Source organism: Heterodontus francisci, chromosome 18 (genome assembly GCF_036365525.1).
Source record: "Heterodontus francisci isolate sHetFra1 chromosome 18, sHetFra1.hap1, whole genome shotgun sequence".
Lineage (NCBI taxonomy): Eukaryota > Metazoa > Chordata > Chondrichthyes > Heterodontiformes > Heterodontidae > Heterodontus > Heterodontus francisci.
In genome coordinates this window covers 68,701,785-68,726,290 of record NC_090388.1, presented here as the reverse complement: position 1 = coordinate 68,726,290, position 24,506 = coordinate 68,701,785, and the positions used below count along the sequence as shown (strand labels likewise).

At 42.1% G+C, this 24,506-nt stretch overlaps 1 protein-coding gene across 1 annotated transcript in view; it reads right to left on the bottom strand.

The window, feature by feature from the left end:
• Positions 1–6,228: 6,228 nt before the first annotated feature.
• The window catches only part of LOC137379357 (cadherin-related family member 3-like), an 88,335-nt gene continuing 70,057 nt past the window's right edge, over positions 6,229–24,506 (bottom strand). The window contains exons 14-21 of the mRNA XM_068050063.1: positions 21,655–21,893; positions 14,597–14,768; positions 12,924–13,171; positions 12,170–12,345; positions 10,705–10,718; positions 10,572–10,606; positions 8,869–8,917; positions 6,229–7,281 (exon numbers count right to left, since the gene is read on the bottom strand). Of these exons, the coding sequence (XP_067906164.1) occupies positions 6,968–7,281; positions 8,869–8,917; positions 10,572–10,606; positions 10,705–10,718; positions 12,170–12,345; positions 12,924–13,171; positions 14,597–14,768; positions 21,655–21,893 (1,247 nt within the window). The 3' untranslated portion in view covers positions 6,229–6,967. The remainder of the gene's footprint in view (positions 7,282–8,868; positions 8,918–10,571; positions 10,607–10,704; positions 10,719–12,169; positions 12,346–12,923; positions 13,172–14,596; positions 14,769–21,654; positions 21,894–24,506) is intronic.

Below are 24,506 nucleotides of genomic sequence, written 5' to 3'. Positions count from 1 at the left end.
CAAAAACAAATCTGAGTTGATCAAGTTTTTTAGGTACTTTTAATCATTAACTGCGGATGATGCTATTTGAGCACCTTTCAAATGAGTGCATGCTGTGATTTGTCTATGCCTCTAATGCTTCAATGACTTGGTGTTCTTCACAAAATCCCTAATGGTGGCCCAAGCTAGGACTGAGCACCAGAGACTTCTGACATGGCTGATAGTATAACGATAGCTACTGTGAGAAGACAGTTAGTCTGGAGTATTTAAAATGTGTGCATTTTAAATATTGAGTTGCAATATTGTGCAAATGGTGCAATGACTTGCATTCTGAGAGGCATGGATAGGGTAGATAGGAAGACATCTTTTCCCTTAGCAGAGGTGTCAATAACCAGGGGGCATAGATTTAAGGTAAGGGGCAGAAGGTTTAGAGGGGATTTGAGGAAAAGTTTTTTTTTTCACCCAGAGGGTGGTTGGAATCTGGAACGCACAGCCTGAATGGGTGGTAGAGGCAGGAACCCTCACAACATTTAAGAAATATTTAGATGAGCACTTGAAATGCCATAGTGTACAAGACTATGGGCCAAGAGCTGGAAAATGGGATTAGAATAGATAGGTGCTTGATGGCCGGCACAGACACGATGGGCTGAAGGGCCTGTTTCTGTGCTGTATAACTCTGACTCTATTTTACAAACAGTGAAAACATAACCGGTTGTTGCAAGTTGTGTGAGGTTAAACAATAGGCAAAGCCACAGAGAAGATCAGATTTTGGGACTGGGCATAAATATTAATGCACTTGCATATTTAATAGTAGCCTGGATTTTATGGTCAGTGATGAATCTAACTATTCCTATGGTGTGGATTTCACCTTCCTTGATAATTTCATTTCAGTATCAGCTCAAGGTAATCTCTGGCATTAAGAAACAGTGATGTCAGCAAGCAGGGTAAGCAGCCAATTCTCAGACAGCGAACCATGAAGTATAAAGCACTGATTCTCCTTCACTTTTTAATCAATTTTACAGAGTGAAATAAAAATTGGGACATGCACCTGGGTTTAAGGTTGAAGCCGAAATGTTTTAAGTATCTGGATTTTTTTTTTTTATCATGATGGAGAAATTTGACATTCCACAAGTAATTAAGTACTTTTTCAGGGCCATAGAGGTTATTCATCAGTAATTATGAACTTAGTACACCATTTAAAAACCCAGTTGTACCTCATTCAACTTTTTCAAGGGCCTTTGTACTCGGGGTAATAGTGTAAAAAGTGGAAGTTCCTGTCAATTCAAGTGATTTCTAAAGATTTCAATCTGCAAGGATTTCAAAAGCACACGTTGTCATAACTCTATGATTATGACACTGTGAAGAAGTGGGGAATCACTGAGTGACTTATGGGGCTGAATTTTATTGGGGCGCCGCGCTCCCTGGCAGTGCCTTTAGCTCAACGGCACACCCGCATTAGCCGGCTGTCGCTGAGCCCCCGCGATATTAATCGCGGGGGCGCATTTCCATATAAGCGCCCCAGCACCTGCTTCCTGAGAGCTGTCAAAGAAGACTTACCTGACTGCTGAAGAGTGGGGCTGCTGTCAATCTGGCAGCAAAGCAGAAAGTGCTGCAGAAATCTAGCAGGTCAGGCAGCGTCTGTGGAGAGAGAAGCAGAGTTAACTTGTCCAAGTTCACAGACCTGAAAGTTAACTCTGCTTCTCTCTCCACAGATCCTGTCTGACCTGCTGAGTGACCCCAGCACCTTCTGCTTTGCTGCCACATACTTACCCTGCTGTGTCCCAGTGTCCTGTGAAGTTGCGATCCTCTTCTCCCACTCAAGTGTAACATTCCTTCTTGTAGGCGTGCTGCACCTGAATAATCTTGAATAATCTTATATTTGCATAATCCAGGACGTGAGACTTAAATAGACCATAAAAGGTATGACAGAGGTTTACACAGAACACACTGAAACAAATGGGAATGCACAGGTGTCACAGCAATGTAAGTACGTCCTTCACTAAATGTTCCTCAGCAACATGTGTGTCCTTTTCTCTGTGCGAATGATGTGTGCCAGCATGTAGCGCCAATGTCACATCCCTTTGCACCGTTGGCTTTTCAGGAGAGCCAATATATGCAATAACATCATTGCTACGCCACCATTACTCATGAGCGTCTCCACAGACTCAGTGACATGAACATTGGCTCAGTCAGCTGCTGCCTCATATGGTTTACACAGGGATGCTGCAGATGTAGACTGGTGCACAGCAGGTGAGCGAGGGTGATGTGTGGCTTGCAGAGTTCATGTCGGTTCCTATGGTGCAGAGAGCCTTTGTCTGATCAGCCACTTCCGTACATCCCTAGCTCACTGCTAGCCCTGCGTGCAGAGCCTGGGTGCCAACTGCCCTCCCATGCATCTTTCATGTTGTAGGTCCTCAGCATCCCCATAGTCCGAGGACCAATTCTGTTGTCGTCTCTCCTCATCATGCCAGACCTGGCCCCTATTGGGTACGTAGTTGTGCAGAGCAGCAAAGAAAGGAGCTGGCCTTTTCGGCCATTAGTACAGGGCATCACCCTATCCATACAGGCATTGGAGGTGCTCTTTCAGCATGCTGATCTCCTGCTCAATGGTGGCTCATGTACCTTAGTGACTGGCGTTGTATCTCTCCTCTGCAGCAGTGGTGCGGTCTCTCACTGGTGTCAGGAACTATGTCTGCAAAGGATAGCCCTAATCTCCAAGAAACCACCCCTCCATCTGAGCCAGTTCAGAGAACAGCGGTGGCAGCCGAGACTGGCGCAAGATCCAGGTGTCATGGCAGCTGCCTGAGAAGCGGTCACAGATTCGCTGCAAACATCTGCATACCAGCTTCACCTAGATTGAGAGGGCTCCTTTAATGTGACGTCTGCAAGTGGTAGCCTGGTGGGAGGCCTGATGGCCACATGAGTGCAGTCCATGAACATTACAACCTATGGTTCTCCGGCAATGGTGCCAGAACCAATGGCACTCTGGGCTGGCTGTGAGAGTCCGTCCTGAAGCGAACATACTCACTGGCCCTCTGGTGCAGGGCATTGGTGACCTCCCTGATGCAGCGGTGCACTGCCGACTGTGTGACCCCACAAAGGTCTCTGGTGGACCCCTAAAAGGCTGCAGAGTTGTCAGGCTTGAGAACCGCTGCCACTATGAGGAACAAAGGCATGGGATGTCCAACGGAGATCATGGGCTGCAGGTCATCCTTGAGCAGGGCACAGAGACATGTCACCGCCCTCTCTATATGAGCAATATCCTCTGACACTGGTGCTCTGACATCCGGTGGCATGTCATCTGGGGCCTGCAGATGCACGGCAAATGTAATGGCGAGCTCCCCTTTGGGGGCTGCTGCTCACGACCGGAGGCCTCTACGTGGATTACACCTGCCTGTTGATTTTGCCTCTGGCGCATACAGATCCTCAGGAGCAGAGGATCACACAATGTAGGATGAGCCATACCCATTTCCATGTGATAAATAAAGTTGAACCCTTCATGTATTCAAAGGTTTCTAACAGGGCAGGGATTGGTGTTGATGGGTACATCAGCTGCTTTCATGGATCAACTATGTGGTATGCCATGGCATTGCCCATCCTGGCCAACAGTCAGAGTGGTACAGCATAGAGTCATAGAGTGATACAGCACTGAAACAGGCCCTTTGGCCCACCTGTGCCGACCAACAACCACCCATTTGTACTAATCCTACATTAATCCCATATTCCGACCACATCCTCACCTGTCCCTATATTTCCCTACCACCTACCTATACTAGGGGCAATTTACAATGGTCAATTTACCTATCAACTTGCAAGTTTTTGGCTGTGGGAGGAGACCAGAGCACCCGGCGGAAACCCACATGGTCACAGGGAGAACTTGCAAACTCCACACAGACAGTACCCAGAATCGAACCCGGGTTGCTGGAGCTGCGAGGCTGCGGTGCTAACCAACGCACCACTGTTCTGCCAAAATCATGACCATATCATGATCCTACCAGCTGAATTGATTGCCCCACCATCCATATAACCTTAATGCTCCTGCCCTTTCTGGCACCCTCCCCACACACTGGGTGCCTAGTGTGCCATTGCTCCCTGACAAACACAGAGCGTACACTGTTAACGTAGGGATGGTCCACAGTACCTCCCTTCATGCCAGCAGAGCTTTCCCTCCAGTAATTTCAGACCCCCTCCCTTTAAGAATGCAGAGTGAGACCCCTGAAAAGAAACTTACCTTCTGCCTCTGTGGACTCGCTGGCTTTTCCAATCGTGAACGGGACGGCATGTGGCAGCTGCCTGTTAATCGAAAAATCCATTAGTATGGACTTAGTGGAGAGGCGGTGGGCTGCATAATCAGCAAAAGTAAGTATCGTTTACATATGCTAATTGTGGTGCTGCCGTCGTGCAGCAGGGCGGCTGCTCCAAGGTGCAGCCGCCGGTAATATGTGGCAGGCCCTTCTCAGCATTTTACCGGGTCGCGCACTGCGACCCGCGGCGTCGAGGGGCCAATAAAATTCAACCCATGGATTTTCGTGTTTAACCGCGCATGTGTGGATACCAGAAGTTGGTGTCAGTTTCACAGTTGTAATTTCGGTGAACGCTGACGGTTTCGCCATCATTTCAATCGCAAAATCCAAGCTCTTATTTTGTCAATAATAAAGAAAATGTGCTGTGATTTTTTTGATTATTTAATTTCCTTTTCATTGGTTTGCCATCTCTATTATTTATCCATGAGAATAAGTAAGGAACCTAGTCTGAGGATTCTGTTTATACCACTATAGAGTCATCTACGAGCAAGAGCAGAAGAGTCATGTTGAATTTTCTTGGCTGCCTATCTGTGAGAGGAGCTGGCTTCTGCTTGGCACTGACTTCCTGGGAAAAGAAACATGCTGCCATAATCCCCTGCCCTACATGTCAACATGCACTATGGCAACAGCCATTTTTAGCTCATTTTATTTTGCAAGGAAAAAATGTCTGCAGTTACCAGGCAATCCGATGGCATTGTATGCAGAGTTCATATCTATCTCTGTTTCAATGACCCACAAAGATTGGTTTGGAATGCTATAGCAACTGTGTCAGATTTAGAAATGCAGTTTTGGATTGCATATGAAATTTTTCTGATGATTGACTGACTTACTTTAAAAAGTTCCTTGAAAAGCAAATGAGGGACTTTTTGTGCAGAACTGATGGAGATTGATAAATCAGTAGTTGTAAATAAAATTAGGAAATGAAACAAATCAACCAAGTCTTCCTGAAATCACATAAATTCTGAAAATGTGTAGTGAATAATATTCAGAAGTCATGAAACCTAATAGTTTCTCAATTTTATTAATGTTAAATTGCTGCATAAATATTCTGTTTGATTTCTGAAGAACATATTTGGACACATCCAAGGCATTCACAACAATCAGCCCTGAAATGTTTAAATGTTTTAAACTCTGTAACCATTAGCCAGGAGACGATGTGAAATAGAGTTTCACTTCAAACAAATTTCACTTTACAACAGAAACAAATGTCCATTATTATCGGTCTGTTGTTGATGCAGTATGGACACCAACATTGTTAGTCTGCCAGCCAATAAATAGCCCTTGTGCTGTTTTGTCTTGGATGGATTCATCTGAAACAATTACAGCATTATTTTATTAACTGTGAGATTAATTATATATTATGTAGCAAAGACAATTGATCGCAACCTGTCATATCCCTTCTTTTCCAAGCATGTCCCCACTCCAGATAGATCGCTACTCTGAGACAGATTAATTTTGTTATCTCTCTGAAGCAGTTCTGTGCCCTCTCCTTCATTCATAAAATGCAGGCTCTGCCTCAAAACCTAAATCAAAATTTGAAAGGATATGAAGAGGTGTACAGGTCACACTTGGGTAGACATAATACTTAATAGTCCAATATAATCTACAATTAAATTACCAGAGGAAATAAGACTGCAGCAATCTTTGGAAAGTTAATTCAAAGAATGAAAAATTGCTCAGGAAACTTTTTTTATATTCAGTACATGTAGTGTACATTGATGACAACATTTATATTATTATTCTTTCAACTTAGTTTAATTTGAACATATCAATCTAAAGATGGCAATGTGGGTTAGACCTTTGGAAGCTGGATTCAAAGTCAATGTAGATTGGGACAGATGTTGGTTTTAAAGGTCCTACATGAATTGCATTTTGGCAATTTCAGTATCCCTAGTGGGACACTAATTGGTTGTCCACAGAGAGGCTTAATCAGAGAAAATGTAAAATTGCATCGGGGTGGCAAGCCAGTGGGCAAGTCGCCAGCTCATTTTAATTGCCCCCACTCCCTGTGCCTGGTCTCTACCAGGTGGAGGAGTTAGTTCTCCCCCAAGTAGGTGACCAACCTTGACAAACACAAAATAAATGAGTAGCATGTCAGTTTATCAGTACTAGACAAACATAAGGAATTATTACAAAAATGAGAATGGCCACATAATGCAGATTACATCGGATGACGCATGCGGAGCATATTGAGCTACTGATGTGACATTGAGCTTTTCTCCTGCTAGTTATTGAAGGCAAAGATAATTTAAGACTTGGAGAGGTAGGTAATCAGTTTGCATACTTTTGTTATATTAAAGGTGCTATATAAATGCAAGTTGGTGTTGTTGTTTCCAAATAAATGTGATGATATACTTTAACTGAAGGGTAGCAATGGTGAAGCTGGTCCAATCAGATATCACACATTTGCTCTCTGCTTTGAATGTCCTCTCAATTTCTAACTTCTGACTTGTGTCTAACTCTGTTTCTGCAAAAATAAAACCAAGCTTGCTAAACCCACTGACGTCATCTGACAAGAATATGCAAACTTTCGGGTCATTATATTATTTTCCTCTGTGACCTTTTCAAAGTTGTGAGAGATTCCAATGTCATTTCTTGATGCAACTTCAAATACTCTATAACACAACAACTCTAATTTAATTTGCAAAAATATTATGTTCACTTCACTCCCGTTTCAGCAAAACCTATATGTTAGCCAAAGAATTTTGAGTTTTAGGTGCCTCTGGTAGTCGCGGTGCAACTTTGATCTGTTTTCCAAGCTTTGAAGTAGGTTTTGGAGAATGTTGGCCATTATGTGTCTTTTGCATTGTATTCTGGGCTGAATGGACATCCTCCATGTTGCTGTTCTGTGCAAAAGTTGTTTTGTTAGTTTTGTTGATATTGAGTGTAAAATTAGGAATTGCATCTCGAGCATTCCCGTAATCTTTCATGGGCAACTTTGTATCTTTCCAACGTCTGGCTCCAGAGTTTGTGTTATATTGATACACATTGCCTGTGACTGAAACATCAAATAAACATTCAATATGAGCAGGGTTTTTTTTAAAGGACATAAATGCCGTTGAATGCACTAATTAGTTTTGTAGACTGTGCACTAAAACCAAATAACTCCGTAAACTTTTGTCTGATTCTAATTTACCTGGTTTGAAAATATTGTCAATTTTATTTTATTCATTCTTGGGATGTGGTTGTTGCTGGCATTTATGGCCCATCCCCAGTTGCCACGAGAAGGTGGTGGTGGGTTGCCTTCTTGAGGTTTGATGGGGCGGAGCGGCTTGCTAGGGCCATTCAGAGTAGCAGTTAAGAGTCAACCACATTATAATGTGGGACTTGTTCTGCAGCCATAGAATTCTTCTTTGAACTGATTTTTAATTCAGGCCCATAAGTCAGGACTGGATCATATCTTTGAAATGGACCTCCAGATTTCACACAATAATAATTTTAGCAAGTCAGACATAAAGGCCTGCTGAAATAAGATGGGAATTTCTGGAGGGATTTTTCTGGCTATTAATCCTGCATGGACATTAAGCTTTTAAATTTGAATGTTATGCTTTCAAATTATAATGGTATTTTGACATATTTAAACTTGAAATAAGGAGCACGGCTAGCAGAAAGATTAAGGGTAATGATCAGAATCTAGCTGGATGCAACTTAAAACGAGAGAGCTTTTCTCCAATTGTGTGAAATCCATCTGCAGGGTGATTATTGCTCCCTTTTAATAGATATCGAGTTAGTTCAAGTTTCTTGACTCACCACCTCACTTTCTAATTCAGTAAACCATTGGGAAGTTTTGGCAAATATAGTCGCCCACCCTCCTATTCAGTGAACTCGCAACAGGAGCAGTAAGGAATTGCCCCAGTTGTAAGCACATTGTTGGAAAATGCAATCGTACTGACACACCCAGTCAAACTTCACGCCGTAAGTAAACCATCTGATGAAAATTCTTTTCTAAGGGCCCAACATATCAAGACATTTAATGCTGTGACCACTGTATTGCTTGATTTTTAAAAAATTTTTTTAACTATGCATCTTTTCAAGTTTTCAGATGGAAAGTGCCGTATTTCAGGTTTGTTTAGTTGCCTGAAAAGTATGATGGTGTAAGAAGTTAATGGCTTTAATGTCAAGTAAACATTGAGGGAAAAGGATTTTCATTACACCATTAAAAATCATGGATTAGATCAAGGTGGCATGATTCAGCCACTGCATTGAGAAGAATTAAGGGTGGTGTGTATGGAAAGATTGTGGTTTGAAGGAAATCAAATGTTGATTCAGTTCCATGCTAGGCTTTGTTTGCATGTTTGTGGAAAACAGTCTTGTAACCAAAGAGGAAAGAGAAGACCTGATTAAAGGGAAAAGCTCTTGTAGAAGAATACCAATGGCAGGAGTGCTTGGAATGAAGGCAGAAACAGTAATAAGTGAAGTAATCAGCAATATGAAAGCAGAGGGGCAGTAGCAGAAACCAAGATGGGTCCCAGCATAAAAAGGGAAGGAAGCGCAGGGAGGAAACCAGCTGATATGTTTCAGTCAAAACTGCCATAGCCCACATGCATATATAATTGTGAAAAAGGTATTAAAAGTGTTCATTTACCTGGATCGACAGCTTCTCCATCAAAGATTGTATTGCGTGTGACCATTTCCTGAAATACACAGAATATTTAGCTGGCTGACATTTTGTATGTTATTCTCTCATCCTGTATCTTGTGGCTGATGGATCACAGTGATTGGAGGCAGAAGTAGGGAGGCTATAAAAATGTACGTCTCCACTTGCCACCATTTATATTCAAAATATGGGAAGTTATACCCTCTATGGGATGGTCTAGGGCTAGGGTTTCCATATAGGTTTGTACCATGGAACCTCAGGACCACATATATAAAGTTCAAATCTATATTCCTATTAATTTATATATATCTAATGATACATCTCATTAACTTGCATTGATGTAACAAATAATCGTGTTCTGATTTAGCATTTATCTGATAATGAAACAACTGTGCTTAAAATGCTCCAAAATGCAAACAGGACAAGCCATCAAATAACAAATATGGGAGTGATTTTGCTTGGGTTTCCATGGCCCCACTGCCAGGATTCATGAGCTACAGAAGATCCTGGAGCTGCAGGTTGGAGTGCTCTGGTCTAAGGGTGTATTCCCTCAAAAATATATACAGGTTTTGCAACACAGCTACAGTTTGTGGTGATGTATTTTGTTTAAAGAACATTCAGCTGTGACTCGGCTGGTAGCATTCTCAACGCTTGAGTCAGAAGGATGTGCTTTCAAGACCCACTCCAGAGATTTGAGTGTAAAATCTCATACTGACGCCGTGCTGCACTGCCAGAGGTGCCATCTCTCAGATGTGACGTTAAACCAAGGCCCTCTCAGGTAGAAGTAAAAGATCCCATGATATTTGAAGAAGAGCAGGGGTAGCCATTTGCCCATGTCCTGGCAAATATTTATTCTTCAAACAACACCATTAAAAGCAATTATCAGGTCAATGTTGTTTTTGGGAAGTTGCTGTGCGCAAATTGCCTACCGCATTTCCTACATTATAACAGCGGCTCACCAGCACCTTCGCCAGGGCAATTGGGGATGGGCAATAAATGATGGCCTTGCCAGTGATGCACACATCTCATGAATGAATTAAGAATATATATAAAAGCAAGTCCTTTCTTTTGGCAGAAGGAGAATGTGAATGAGTGGAATAGTGTTTGTCATGCAGAACAATCAATGACAACTGTAATGCTGTATTCAGAGGTTACAGTGCACAAGCTGAAAGCCTTTGGGGACCAATTAAGAAATCGAGACATAAATGCTCCAAGATTTGATTGTGATGCTGGATGAAAGCCTAACAAAGAAAAATAATGCAATATGCAGTGCCCTGCCTGGTTTCACTGACAGTTGTCTGTACAACTGCAAACTGCAAGTGTAGGGAGAGAAACAGATATTTTAGGCACAGATTTGGAATTGGAGACACACTTGGCTACTTGGCATGCAGGGCTTTGAATTCATCCAGGTTTCAGACATGCACAGGTAAATTGATGGTCCTGTTGGAGATCATCATGTTTCAGTTTCTAAAGGACTTTGCAAACAAAATACTGAGAATGCCAGTCCTCTAGAGTGGACTTGCTCTCACTATCAAATCAAATTATCATTTGGAGCTCTAAACTAGCTAAGAGATTCCCAGAGGAGATGGTTGCACGAGGCAATGCAAAGCAGAGCGGTTTTTAAACACTGATGTGCAAAACATTGTTTTAAAAACAGGAATAGATCCTATGCTCGTTGTTTGGAAACTTACCAAAATTACATCATGTTGCTTCTTTGGCTTGAGTTCTATATTTAACAAAGGAAAAGTTCACTTATTCCATTGTAATGAGAGAAAATGTAACTTAATTCACTTTGAAAAACTTCAAGAAAGTTGAAGCACCCACCTTGTTCTTCCATCCTGGAACAAAAAAGGGAAAGAAAATTGTTTGAATTAGCTTCAATCACTTTCAAAGATTTGATCAATAGAATTTTACAGCAAACATTCAGTTTCCTTTTGGCTCAGGGTTCTGCTTAATTTGGTTATGAAATCTGGTCCAATTACCTCTGTGTACATGAGCCATAACTTGTGTTGATATTCAAATGAACCGTAACTTGTGTTACTTTTCAAATACATTTTTCAATAAAAAGATGTCTGTTGGGATTACATGATGGTATCGGTTTTGTAACATTACAACAAAAGGATGTACATTCCATATTCCTGATTTGCAACACTAAGGAGAATTGATATGAAATCTGCAGGTTAATATACCCTGCAACGCTTCAGCTCCAGCAGTTAGACAACTAGACATTTATAATAAGCCAATGAGTGGTAATCAACTTGGCATTAGCCGTGGCTCAGTCTTCCCTCCGAGTTAGAAGGTCATGGATTTAAGTCCTGCTCCTGCTGGTATCTTGGCCAACATTTATCCCTTGACCAACATCAATAAAATAAAAGATATGGTCTTTTATTACGTTCCTGTTGTGGGGCCTTGCTGTGTTATAAATTGGCTGCTGTGTTCCCTACATTACAATAGTGACTGTACTTCAAAAGTACATTGTTGGTTCTAAAACAATTCCTGATGTTGGAAAAGGAGTTATATAAGTGCAAGTGTTTCTTTTGTAAATTAATGCATTTGTTAATAATTTAAAAGTAACGAAACATTCACTTTGAGCACCCAGCATCAGCCTTGCACATTCTTGGGTCAAATATAACCGGAACTGGACACTGTATCAAATTCCCTCTACTCTGTTCCAGCAAGCCTTAACCCCAATTTTAGATGGGCACATTGACCATTTCACAAACCAGTACAGAACAAAAAAGATTTTTAGCAATCATCTCAACTGGGTTCTAATATGGTGCAACCTGATTAGAGATGTAGGAAGGTAGTGTGATATCAGTATTCAATGTGTTAACATGTTTGTCTGAAATTTCTTTGGTATCTTAACAAAAGCCTTTGGCGGTGAAGAATTTTGTGTTAGGTCTCCATCATTAACATTGCATAGCATTGACTTCAATTTGCCCATTTAGACCAGAGGTGACCTTTCTTTTATAACTGGATAAAAGCCTGGCTAATTAAGTGTAAACTACTTAATTTTACCCTTACATACTTCAATGGATTTTGTTGGGATGTGTAATTTTAGACTAAAGGGTTCTGTTCAACGGCTACCAACATCAGTACAGCAAAATGCAAAATAATTTCAAATAAATGTGTTAACCAGTAAGCTACCAGAGAAAGTAAACCCATAGGAGTGTTAGTAAATGGTTGTCAAAGAATAAATCATAAGCATATTACTGAAATAAGATATAACGAATACTTGTTTTGACTGGAATGAAGTGGTTTGATGAACCAAGTGATGATTGTAACTCACAGTGGTTTTTCCTTGACTTTTGACTTTGGTATGGAGCGAATATATTGAGCCAAAAGGTATGCTAAATATCCCAGCATTCCGAGCAGCAATAAACAACCCAAGGTGATAATGAATGGTATGTACCAAGCATCTGCTTGATAGGTGTTTTGAGATAGCCTGATATAGGTTATATTGGGCTGTAAACAAACAGAAAAGAAACCGTTATTGAGAAACCACCAATGACTTGAAATGAATGGTTTGTTTATTCTCTCCTTGTTTTTGCATCCTTTACGTTCACTGAGATTGTAACCATGATAGAGTAGCATGTGAATAAAGTACACAAATCAATGGGTCAGGTGTGCATTTTAGTTAAATTCTTGATATGTGAATTGTGAATATACATTCTAAATTTGCTTACACAAATACAAAATATATAAACTATGTCTAAGTTTAGTTCAGTTGCTGGTATATGCATAGCTGTAACAAAACATTATACGTTTAAGCCTCCTCCCCAATTTCATAATCTGAGCTGCCACTCAAACAGCAGTACTAGTGCTGCATTTTGGAGGTCTTATCCTTAATGAAACGTTAAACTGAGGCTATGTCATCCTGTTACTACATTGTGAACTTATTTATCTTGAACTCAATTATTTCTTGCTGAGTTTAAAAAAAGGAGTTGTTATTTCTGAATCAGAGTATTTGTTTTTAGAAGCTTTTGTTTTTGATGCATCACTGTGAAAATGTAGCTCAGCTCTGTATACTCTGATGTACTTACAGTTGTGGTTGTTTCTTTTGTACTGGGTGTAGGGATAATAATCCTGATGTTGATCTTTACTCTCCCTGTTTGTACAACTTTCCTCTCCCTGCTTCCAGCCAGTAAGTTGTCATCAGTTATTTGAACAATGAGGTTATAATCTGTGACTTTGTCAACACCATGCGTATAGTCAAAAGGAAGTGCGAGTATCAGTTTAGATATGTTGGATCCAGCACTAGGAGAGAGTCTAAAGTGGTTGTTGATATTACCTGATACAGAAAGTGACCTGGTTAAAGTCATTTACTGACAAATAACCATTAGAAAATCTCTAAGGCTTTAAAGGTAACTTATCATACACTTTTAATTTGCACATTTGTGATATGGTACTCATAATCAAAATGATTGGGAAAAACTATACAAAATAATCAATACTTCTGACACCATTTAAACTTTTAAACAGAAAAGTCAAGAGATAGCTTTGCCCATTGCAGAATAACATATTAAAAGCTCAGTGCTTTTGAGAACCAACATTCTGAAATAGCCAGCATAATATGAATCGACTGAGATAGGATTCAGCACTCCTAACTTTAATGTTGATGAACAACATTTTTGAAAACAAAGAATAGCAGACAGAGGTCCAAAATAAAATGTTGGAATGCAGAAATTGGTCTACCCGAAAACAATGCATTGATCATTCTATGGAGAGAGAGGCGGAGTTAACATTTCAGGTCTGTGACCTTTCATCAGTTCTGATGAAAGGTCACTGACCTGAAACGCTAGCTCTGTTTCTCTCTCCACAGATGCTGCCAGACCTGCTGAGTATTTCCAGCACTTTCTGTTTTTATTTCAGCTTTCCAGCATCTGCAGTACTTTGCTTTTATTATATTGATCATTTTACTTGTACAGGATTAACTTATTAAATACTTTTTTTCCACAGAAGCTATCTTAATGTCAGCTATTGTTGATGCTGCTGTCATTAACAAGTCTACAGTAACCCAACTAAATAGAGTTGATCAGCCACGTACAATGCAATTCTTTTGCATGAGACTATAGAAAGACCTGACATGTTGTTCAACCTTTTTAAGCTCATGTTTGATTGTATGTGTAAATCTGGAACCAGAATCTGCATGTTAGGTTAGGAAAGATAATCGGTTGATTCTTTTCGAGTTTCAGCCTCCAGCTTGGTTGGTCCTAATTTGCACAATGTTATCAATAGCTTGATATCAATCCTAATAACCTTGGACCAAGTGCAAACAAGGTGACCATGTTATGTCTATCCCTGTCAATTAGATTACAAAGGATTAAATACAAACGTAACAATTCTCCCACTGACCTGTCAGATAATTGACACTCACGCAGCACTAAAAGAACAGGATAAAAAAAATAGGCTGCCAAATTACAAATGGGATCAAGCTTGTATTCTACAAATATGCCGCTGCCAGCCATTTAATCTTACTACACCACCTACTACATTTCACAAAATTCAACCATTTCTGTGTATTTCCACAAGCATTTTCTTTTTCTCTGCAAATAAATGAGAGCTATTCAGATTGGAGAGGAAAGAAAACAATAGCTGTAGAGGAACAGCTGGGTTGGAAAAAAAACAAAACGGTAGGCAAGCACACATTGATGAGATATGCCCAAATCCAGGTAGAAAAACAACACTAGTTCCACCAGGGAATTAAGTGACGTACCTGAAGTGATGAAGTAACGGAAAGAGTGAGGGGAAGAATCTCGGTCTGTGCAGGATAACTGAAACCCCTGAATGTTTGATCCCACAGCTGTGTTATCAAGAATCATCAGTGAATAAAACTTTGGCTGGCAGTCAGGTGGTTCATCATTGGTTGGAAGAATATTAACTGTGACCTAGAACAGAAAAGTATCTAATTAATGGGAAAGTACATAGCTTTCTGAATTACCTCGAACCTCAATCCACCATAACTAACCCCAACCCTATTGTGAAGTCCTTGGGACTTGAGTGAGGATTAGCTGAGTTTGGTTTAGGATATGAGGCAAAGACAGAGAGACAAAGACTGCAGTAACTGAACATAAAGGCTTCTCCTTTTATTCTATCTTAGTTTCTAAGTTTAGTAGCATGTGTGTTCTACAGCAGCCTCTAGAGTACATAATGCAATTGCAATTTCAAAACATTACATCCCCCCCCTTCTTAGCAAATGAGCAACATAGTATGTTTCAATGATTTATTTCTAAAAATGTAAATGATAAACATAAATAGTTCACTTTGTAAAATAGTCACTTAAGTATGGTGGGCGTTTTCACTCACGAGTAGGATATCGTCTGAAATCGGCTGTAGTCTCATTTGACTCACGTTCTTCATCTGAGATGTCAGAATCGGATTCAATGCTTGTGAGTGATGTTTTCAGTGCTTTGATGAATGACACATTTCTTGTGATGATTTGTGAACCACACTTAGCAGTGATCATTGATCCTTTTGTGTTGGTCACAACAAATAGTTGGATTTCATAAGGGGTTCTTAACAACATGACCATCACGTTTCACAAGTAGTTTATCTCCTGACTGAAGTAGTGAAGCTCTAAATTTCATGTTTCCCTCTGCATATACTTTCATTCAATCCTTCTGTTCTTGATTGTGTTCGCGTACATGTTGATTAGCTCCGCAGGGTAGCTGCAGTAGATGTGGGCACATAGGATTTTTTAGTCCTTTCACGGATGTGGGCATCACTGGCTAGGCCAGCATTTATTGCCCATCCCTAATTGTGTGTTGTGAACCACCTTCCTGAACTGACAGTGCTGTTAGGAAGGGAGTTCCAGGATTTTGACCCAGCGACAGTGAAGGAATAGTTTATAGTTCCAAGTCAGGATGGTGTGTGGCTTGCAGGGGATCTGAAGGTGGTGGTGTTCCCATGCATCTGGTGCCCTTGTCCTTCTAGCTGCTAGAGATCTCATGTGTGGAAGGTGCTGTTGAAGGAGCCTTGATGTGTTGGTGCAGTGCATCTCGTAGATGGTACACACTGCTGCCACTATGTGTCAGTGGTGGAGGGAGTGAATGTTGAAGGTAGTGGATTGTGTGCCAATCAAGCGGGCTGCTTTGTCCTGGATGGTGTTGAGCTTCTTGAGTGTTGTTGGAGCTGCATCCATCGAGGCAAGTGTAGAGTATTCCATCACACTCCTGACTTGTGCCTTGTAGATGGTAGACAGGCATTGTGGTGACAGGAGGTGAGTTGGCGCCACAGAATTCCCAGCCTCTGAGCTACTCTTGTAGCCACAGTACTTATGTGGCTGGTCCAGTTTAATTTCTGGTTAATGGTAACCCGCAGGATGTTGATAGTGGGGGATTTATCAATGGTAATGCTGTTGATTGTCAAGGGGAGATGGTTAGATTCTCTCTTGTTTGAGATGGTCATTGCCTGGCACTTGTGTGGCGCAAATGTTACTTGTCAAGTTGAGTGTAGCTGAAGGTTTTCCAGTAGTCGAGTGAGGTGTTGCTCTGTAGTTACGAAGAAAGTGATATAGCTCTTGCTTCCACGACTTGTTTTCAGCTGCAACTGTGTGTATCACTTTTTTCAAGGTTCGCATAAATCTCCCAACTTCACCATTAGCTCTTGACCAACGGGGTGTGATTTTCCTACGAGTGAACCCGAGGTAGTTCGCAAATTTATTGAACTCATCGCTTGTGAGTGGTGTTTTCAATGCTTTGAAGAATGACCTAGTGAACCACTGCAGAAGCTGTTACTTCCTCCATGAGTATACTGATGAGAAACACACTGACAAAGAATCCAGCATTGCACTCCTTTCAGAGGAAACTTCTCAGCAGTAATCTGAGATTATATCTTTTTTTTTGATTGGATGGTTATTTTGGAGAGAGCAGTGTGTGAGTGTATACTGTGTTAGCTTCCTGTGTGAGCCTAACACAGTATCCAAGTTAAAATTCTGTCTGTGAAAGTAGACAAAAATCTTCCAAAATTTTCATACCTGAAAGCAATGTTTCCGGTTTTATTCCATCCTTTGCTGTTTACCTCATCGTCATTGTGATGTACTCGGGACTTGAGTGAGGTTTAGCCAAGTTTGGTATAGGATATGAGGCAAAGGGAGAGAGACGAAGACTGCAGCAGCTGAACATGAAGCCTTCTCCTTTTATTCTGTCAGTTTTAATTTCACTTTGCCAGCATGTGTGTTCTATAGCAGCCTCCAGAGTACACAACGCACAATGTAATTACAATTTCAAAACACTACGACATTATAACTGGCAGTTGTCTTCTGCTTAGGTATAGTGCAAAGCTGTCAAGTACCATCCAGTAACTTACCCACATGGCTGTTCAACATTGAATTTAGACTATTAACGCCTCTTTGATGAGGGGGTCATCAAAGAAAATCCTGATCTTGTCCTCTTTTATTGTCTACCATGTAAAGAATTACTGCATTGCAATCAGGAGTGGAAATCCTCACTGAAGTTTTTTAAGCATCTCTCCTGCCCTGTGAAATTAAGGCTGGCCAAGATCAGCCAACGTAACACAGGGCAGGGATCGAACCTGGGTCATTCCTGAATTACCTAGTGAACCACTGCAGAAGCTACTACTTCCTCCATGAGTAAGAATATCAGACGGAATTACACTTTACTAAGAAGTGTACACCCTTCAAAGTCTAAGTTCAACAAGTTCAAACATGGGCACGCAGTTCTGTGGGGTTCTCTGATTTACTTTATTTCTCTAAATTTTCTACAGCTCCTCTTCCATAGTTACAACGGGAGGATTCCATGAAAATTCAATTCAAATTCAATTTAGTAGATTAATTTTATTCCCTTGTGTAGTCAATGACTTCTGGACACTGGGAGGAAGATTTTTCATGCAAGTGTTGAGACTTATGACAACAGATTTTGTGCCTGATGCTTTTACCACACGGTAACTGCATGGGTTTTCAGTGGTCAGTTGATTATAAACTGTAAATTTATTTGTTATTATTTAAAGAAAGAACTTGCATTTATATAGCACCTTTCACAACCTCAGGATGCTCTGAAGTGCTTTGTAGCAATTAAGTACCATTTGAATGTTGTCATTGTTGTAATGTAAGAAACACAGCAGCCAATATATGCACAGCAAGCTCCCATAAACAACAATGAAGGAAAGAGTGGAAAATCGTACAAGAAACTAAGGATCATAGAATCATAGAAAGTTGAAGGCACAGAAAGAGGCCACTTGGTCCATTGTGTCTGTGTCAGCCAAAAAACAATCCACCTATTCTAATCTCACCTTCCACCATTTGGTCCGTAGCCCTGCAGATTACGGCACTTGAGGTGCATATCCAGACTCCTTTTGAATGAGTTAAGGGTTTCTGCCTCAACTACCCTTTCAGGCAGTGAGGTCCAGACCCCGACCACCCTTTAGGAGAAAAAGTTTTTCCTCATCTCCCCTCTAATTTTTCTACCAATCGCTTTAAATCTATGCCCCCTAGTCATGGACCTCTCTACTAAAGTGAATAAGCCCTTCACCTCCACTCTATCCAGGCCCCTCAAAATTTTGTACATTTCAATCAGATCTCCCCTCAGCCTTCTGTGTTCCAAGGAGAACAACCCCAGCCTATCCAATCTTTCCTCATAGCTGCAATTTTCCAGTCCTGGCAACATCCTTGTAAATCTTCTCTGTAACCCTCTCTAGTGCAATTACATCCTTTCTGTAATGAGGTGACCAGAACTGTACACAGTACTCAAGTTGTGGCCTAACCAATGTGTTATACAGTTCCAGCATAACCTCCCTGCTCTTATATTCTATACCTTGGCTAATAAAGGATTCTATATGCCTTCTTAACCACCTTATCGACCAGTCCTGCTACCTTCAGGGATCTGTGGACATTCACTCCAAGGTCCCTCACTTCCTCTACACTTCTCAGTATTTTCCCATAAATCGTGTATTCCTTTGCCTTGTTTGATCTCCCCAAATGCATCATCTCACACTTCTCCAGGTTGGATTCCATTTGCCACTTTTCTGCCCATCTGACCAGACCATCAATATCTTCCTGCAGCCTACAGCTATCCTCCTCGTTATCTATCATGCAGCCAATCTTTGTGTTGTCTGCAAACTTCTTGATCATGTCCCCTACTTTTACATCCATGTCGTAAATATACACCACAAAAAGCAGGGGACCCAGTACTGAGCCCTGCGGAACGCCACTGGAAACAGCCCTCCAGTCGCTAAAACACTCGTCAACAATTACCCTTTGTTTCCTGCCACTGAGCCAATTTTGTATCCACCTTGCTGCATTTCCCTGGATCCCATGGGATTTTATTTTTTTAACCAATCTGCCATGTGGGACCTTGTCAAAAGCCTTGCTAATATCCATGTAGACTACATCAACTGCACTATCCTCATCTATCTTCCTTGTTACTTCTTCAAAAAAATTCAATCATGTTGGTCGAACAAGATCTCCCCTTAAATCCATGCTATCCTTGATTAACCTGTGCCTTTCTAAGTGACAGTTTATCCTGTCTCTCAAAATAGATTCCAATAATTTGCCCACTACTGAGTTTAGACTGACTGGCCTGTAATTATTCGGTCTATCCCTCTGTCCCTTTTTAAACAGAGGTACAACATTAGCAATTCTCCAATCCTCCGGCACCACACCTGTATCCAGTGAGGACTGCAAAGTGATGGTCAGACCTTCTGCTATTTTCTCTCTTGCTTCTTTTAACAGCCTAGGATACATTTCATCTGGCCTTGGTGATTTATCAACTTTCAAGGATGCTAATCTCATTAATACTTCCTCTATCACATCCAAAACTTCACATTCCTCCTCCTTAACTACTATATCTGCATCGTCCCCCTCTTTTGTGAAGACAGACACAAAGTATTCAAAAGAACCATACCAACATCTTCCGCCCCTTATGGGCCCTGCTCTCTCCCTAGTTATCCTCTTACTCTTAATGTATTGATAAAATATCTTTGGGTTCACCTTGATTTTGCTTGCCAATATTCTTTCATGCCCTCTCTTTGCTTTCCTAATTTCCTTTTTGATTTCACCCCTGCACTTTCTATACACCTCCTCTGAGTTCTCAGTGTCGGACATAAGCTTTCCTTTTCTGCCTTATCTTACCCTGTAGGCTTCCTGACATCCATGGGGCTCTAGATTTGGCCGCCTCACCCTTTTTTTTTTTGTGGGAACATGTTTATTCTGAACCTCTTGAATCTCCCGTTTGAATGCCTCCCACTGCTCTGACACTGATTTACCTTCAAGTAGCTGTTTCCAGCCAACTTTCGCTAAATCACTCCTCGGTTTAGTAAAATTGGCCTTGCCCCAATTGAGAACTCTAACTCCTGTTCTATCTCTGTCCTTTTCCATAATTATGTTAAAACTGACTGAATTATGATCACTACCACCAAAATGCTCTCCCACTGCCACTCCTTCCACCTGCCCATCTTCCTTTCCTAAAACTAAGTCTCAAACTGCGCCCTGTCTTGTAGGACTTGTTACATACTGGTCAAAAAGGTTCTCCTGAATACACCAAGAATTTTGATCCCTCAATAGCTTTCACACTCAAACTATCCATGTTAATATTGGGGTAGTTAAAATCCCCTACTATTACTGCCCTATTTTTCTTGCACTTCTCAGAGGTTTGCCTACGTATTTACTCTTCTATCTCCCTCTGACTGTTTGGGGGTCTATAGTACACTCCCAGCAGTGTGATTTGTCCCTTTTTTGTTCCTTAGCTCAATCCATATGGCCTCATTTGATGAACCTTCCAACATAGCATCCCTCCTCACAGCTGTAATAGTTTCCTTGACCAAAATTGCCACTCACCCTCCTTTCTTATCCCCCTCTTTTATCCCATCTGAAAACGCTGTAACCAGGAATGTTGAGCTGCCATTCCTGTCCCCCCTTAAGCCATGTTTCTGTAATAGCTATGATATCATAATGCCACGTGTCTACCTGTGCCCTCAGCTCATCTGCTTTATTTGCTATACTCCTTGCATTGAAATAGATACCCTTGAGCACTGCCAAATTCTTTTTTTTTTAATTTTCTAACCTTTTGTTTTCTCTGTCTTCCAGACTCATCCATTAATTTTCTGCCTTCCATTTTAATTTCTGATTTTGTCCCAACTGAGTCTACCCTCAGGTAAATTAGTTTAAACTCTCCCCAACGGCATTGGCAAAACGTCCCGCAAGGAACTCAGTCCCGGCTCTGTTCAGGTACAAACTGTCCGGCCTGTACAGGTCCCATCCCCCCCAGAGTCAGTCCCAATGTCCCAGGAATCGAAAGCCCTCCCTCCTGCACCATCTTTCCAGCCATGCATTCATGATGACTCATCATTATTATTCTTTTATAGCCCTGTACGAGTTGTGCCTGTGGGAGGTGATTTGGTTAGCTACCCTCCTCTGGTAGTGCAGCATTCTGTCTCCATCAAGTGTTCCATCTTTCAGTCTGGCCAATATTCAAGAATGTGCATTGCAAATATGCCAGACAAATTCCCGTGGTGTATTAAACTTAACTTCCTTAATTAATGCCTCCACAATGTCAGCCAATGTCAATGAATGAATTCCTGAGCCGTGCAATTTTAGACCTCTTGAGTGCCAATATGTCCTCCAGGTACTGAGAGAAAATTGAAAACCTAGCAGTGAAACCAATTAAAAAAAAAAGACATGTATATCCTGCTGAATATTTGAGCATTGGATTAATTTCGCTAAATCAAACCAATGACCCACACCCACCCCACTCAATATCTATTTAATGTTTATTGCAATGAGTCTTACAGGTGAACTAGCCTTGAGTATTAGAAACTTACAATAGTTGTAGCAGCCTTTGGATCATCAGAACCTATTTCAACAGCCTGTACTGTCAGGAAATATTGGGCAGTTGTCTCATAGTCTGGTTGGGCCACAAGGTATATTTCCCCTGATGTAGGGTTTATCCAAAACAACTGACTGTAGCCTAGTGTGTTTCCCCCTCCTATAACTGAGTAAATGAGTTCAAGGCCTGGAAAATCTTTGTCTTCTGCAAGCACTTGTCCAATCTTTGTTCCTACTGGAAAGAAAAGAACAGAACAACTGTTAATATATATCATTACACAGTATCACTGCTGTGCTGGCATCGTTGCTTCATTCAATCTGTCAATCTCTGTAATCTCTTCTAGCCCTGCAACCTCCAAGTAAACTGCATTGCTCCATGCCTAGCCTCTTGTCAATTCCCCCACTTCCTTTGCTGTGCCTTCCACCATCTAGACCCCAATCTCTGGAATGATCTCCCTAAACTGCTCACCTCTCCACCTCTCTCCTCCTTTAATATGCTCTTTAAAACCTATTTCTTTGACCAAGCTTTTGATATCTGTCATACTGTCTCCTTATCCGGCTTGCTATCAAATTTTGTAGAGTTATGCTCTGATGATGGACAGGTTATCACACACACATCTTGTTGATACTCAATTGAATGCAGCAAGGTGAATCATAACTGGAACCCTCCGCTCAACACCCCTCCCTGGCTTCCTGTCCTCCCAAATATCATTCCCCCACACATACACCTACTGACAAAAACCCACAAGCTGGTTGAAACCATCCATGCTGCACCTCACTTACCACTCCATAGTGACATGTTCAATCCACCTCTGCCCACCTTCCATCTTGGTGCCCCATATGGAGCGTCTTTCCTGAGCAAGAACTACCAGCAGACATTCTTTGGATCAAGGAATGGGAAACACAGGAAATCATGAACAAGTTCATAGTGGCAAACCACGTCTGTCGAATGGCAGACTACCACGGCGAGAGTCGTCCTTGCTAAACAGGTTCAGGACAAGCCAGAGCCCCTGTACAGCCAACCTCCACCGCTGGGGCCTCAGTACAAACCCCTTATTTTTTTTCAAAAAATTTACTTTATTCATAAAAATCTGTAAAAAATGCATTATAAAACAATTCAAAACAGCACCAAGTTGGCATTCCAAAAAGTGCGAAGGAAATCAGTTTTTATCGATACAGGAGTAAGTTGCCTTACAACCCTTCCATTCCATTTTACAAGCCATGTACACTTTACAGTAAACTCATATCTGGTGTATACAGCCCGAGGGGTTTCCCATGGGTCCAGTCCCTCACTTCACTTTGGTGGGAGGACCTTACACAGTGGTCTTTCCCCCATTGAGCCTTTGCTGCGGCTGCCCCAAGCTTTAGTGCGTCCATCAGCACGTAGTCCTGGACATTGGAATGTGCCAGTCTGCAACACCCGGTTGTGGAAAACTCTTTGTGCTGGAAGACCAGCAAGTTTCAGGCAGACCAAAGAGCGTCTTTCACTGAATTGATGGTCCTCCAGCAGCAGTTGATGTTTATTTCGGTGTGCGGTCCATGGGAACAGCCTGTAGAGCACAGACTCCTGTGTTACAGAGCTGCTTGGGATGAACCTCGACAAAAACCACTGCATCTCTTTCCACACCTGCTTTGCAAAGACACATTCCAGAAGGAGATGGGCAACTGTCTCTTACCCACTGCAGCCACCTGGAGGGCAGCGTGTGGAGGGGGCGAGACTCCGGGCGTGCAGGAAGGATCTGACGGGGAGGGCCCTTCTCACCACCAGCTAAGCTACGTCTTGGTGCTCATTTGAAAGTTTTGGTGATGAGGCATTCTGCCAAATGACTTTGGCAGTCTGCTCGGGGAACCATCCGACCGGATCCACCATCTCCTTTGCCTGTAGGGCCTTGAGGACATGCCGTGTAGACCACTGCCTGATGGATTGGTGGTCAAAGGTGTTTTCCAGCAGAAACTTTCCCACGAAGGATAGGTGGCACGGCACGGTCCAACTGGATGGAGCGTTCCGCGGCAATGTGACCAGGCCTATCCTTCGCAACACTGGGGACAGATAAAACCTCAGCACGTAGTGACACTTGGTGTTTGCGTACTGGGGGTCTACACACAGCTTTTTTTTTACAGCACTGAAACAGGCCCTTCGGCCCACTGAGTCTGTGCCGACCAACAACCACCCATTTATACTAACCCTACAGTAATCCCATATTCCTATCACCTCCCTGCACTAGGGGCAATTTACAACAGCCAATTAACCTATCACCTGCAAGTCTTTGGATGTGGGAGGAAACCGGAGCACCCGGCGAAAACCCACGCCGACACAGAGGGAACTTGCAAACTCCGCACAGGCAGTACCCAGAATCGAACCCGGGTCCCTGGAGCTGTGAGGCTGTGGTGCTAACCACTGCGCCACTGTGCCGCCCATGAAAGCTTGATGCAGCTGCACATGAAAGTGGTCATCAGGATGAGGGCGATGTTGGGTACATTTTTCCCGCCCTTAGCCAAAGATTTGAACATCGTGTCCCTCCGGACCCAGTCAATTTTTGATCTCCAGATAAAGCAAATGGCTCGGGTGACTGCCACGGTGCAGGAGTGGGGTATGGGCCAGACTTGCGCCACATACAGCAACAACGTGAGCGCCTCGCACCTGGTGACCAGGTTCTTACCCACAATGGAGTGAGATCGCTGCTCCCACATGCTCAGTTTATTGTGTACCCTGGCTACTCGCTCTTATCCGGGTTTTGGCGCACGCCCCGGCCCTTCCGAACCAGGTAGTCTGATCTGACAGTGAAGGGGACAAAGGATTGGTCGGCCCAGTTCCCAAAGAACATGGCCTCACTCTTGCTGTGGTTAA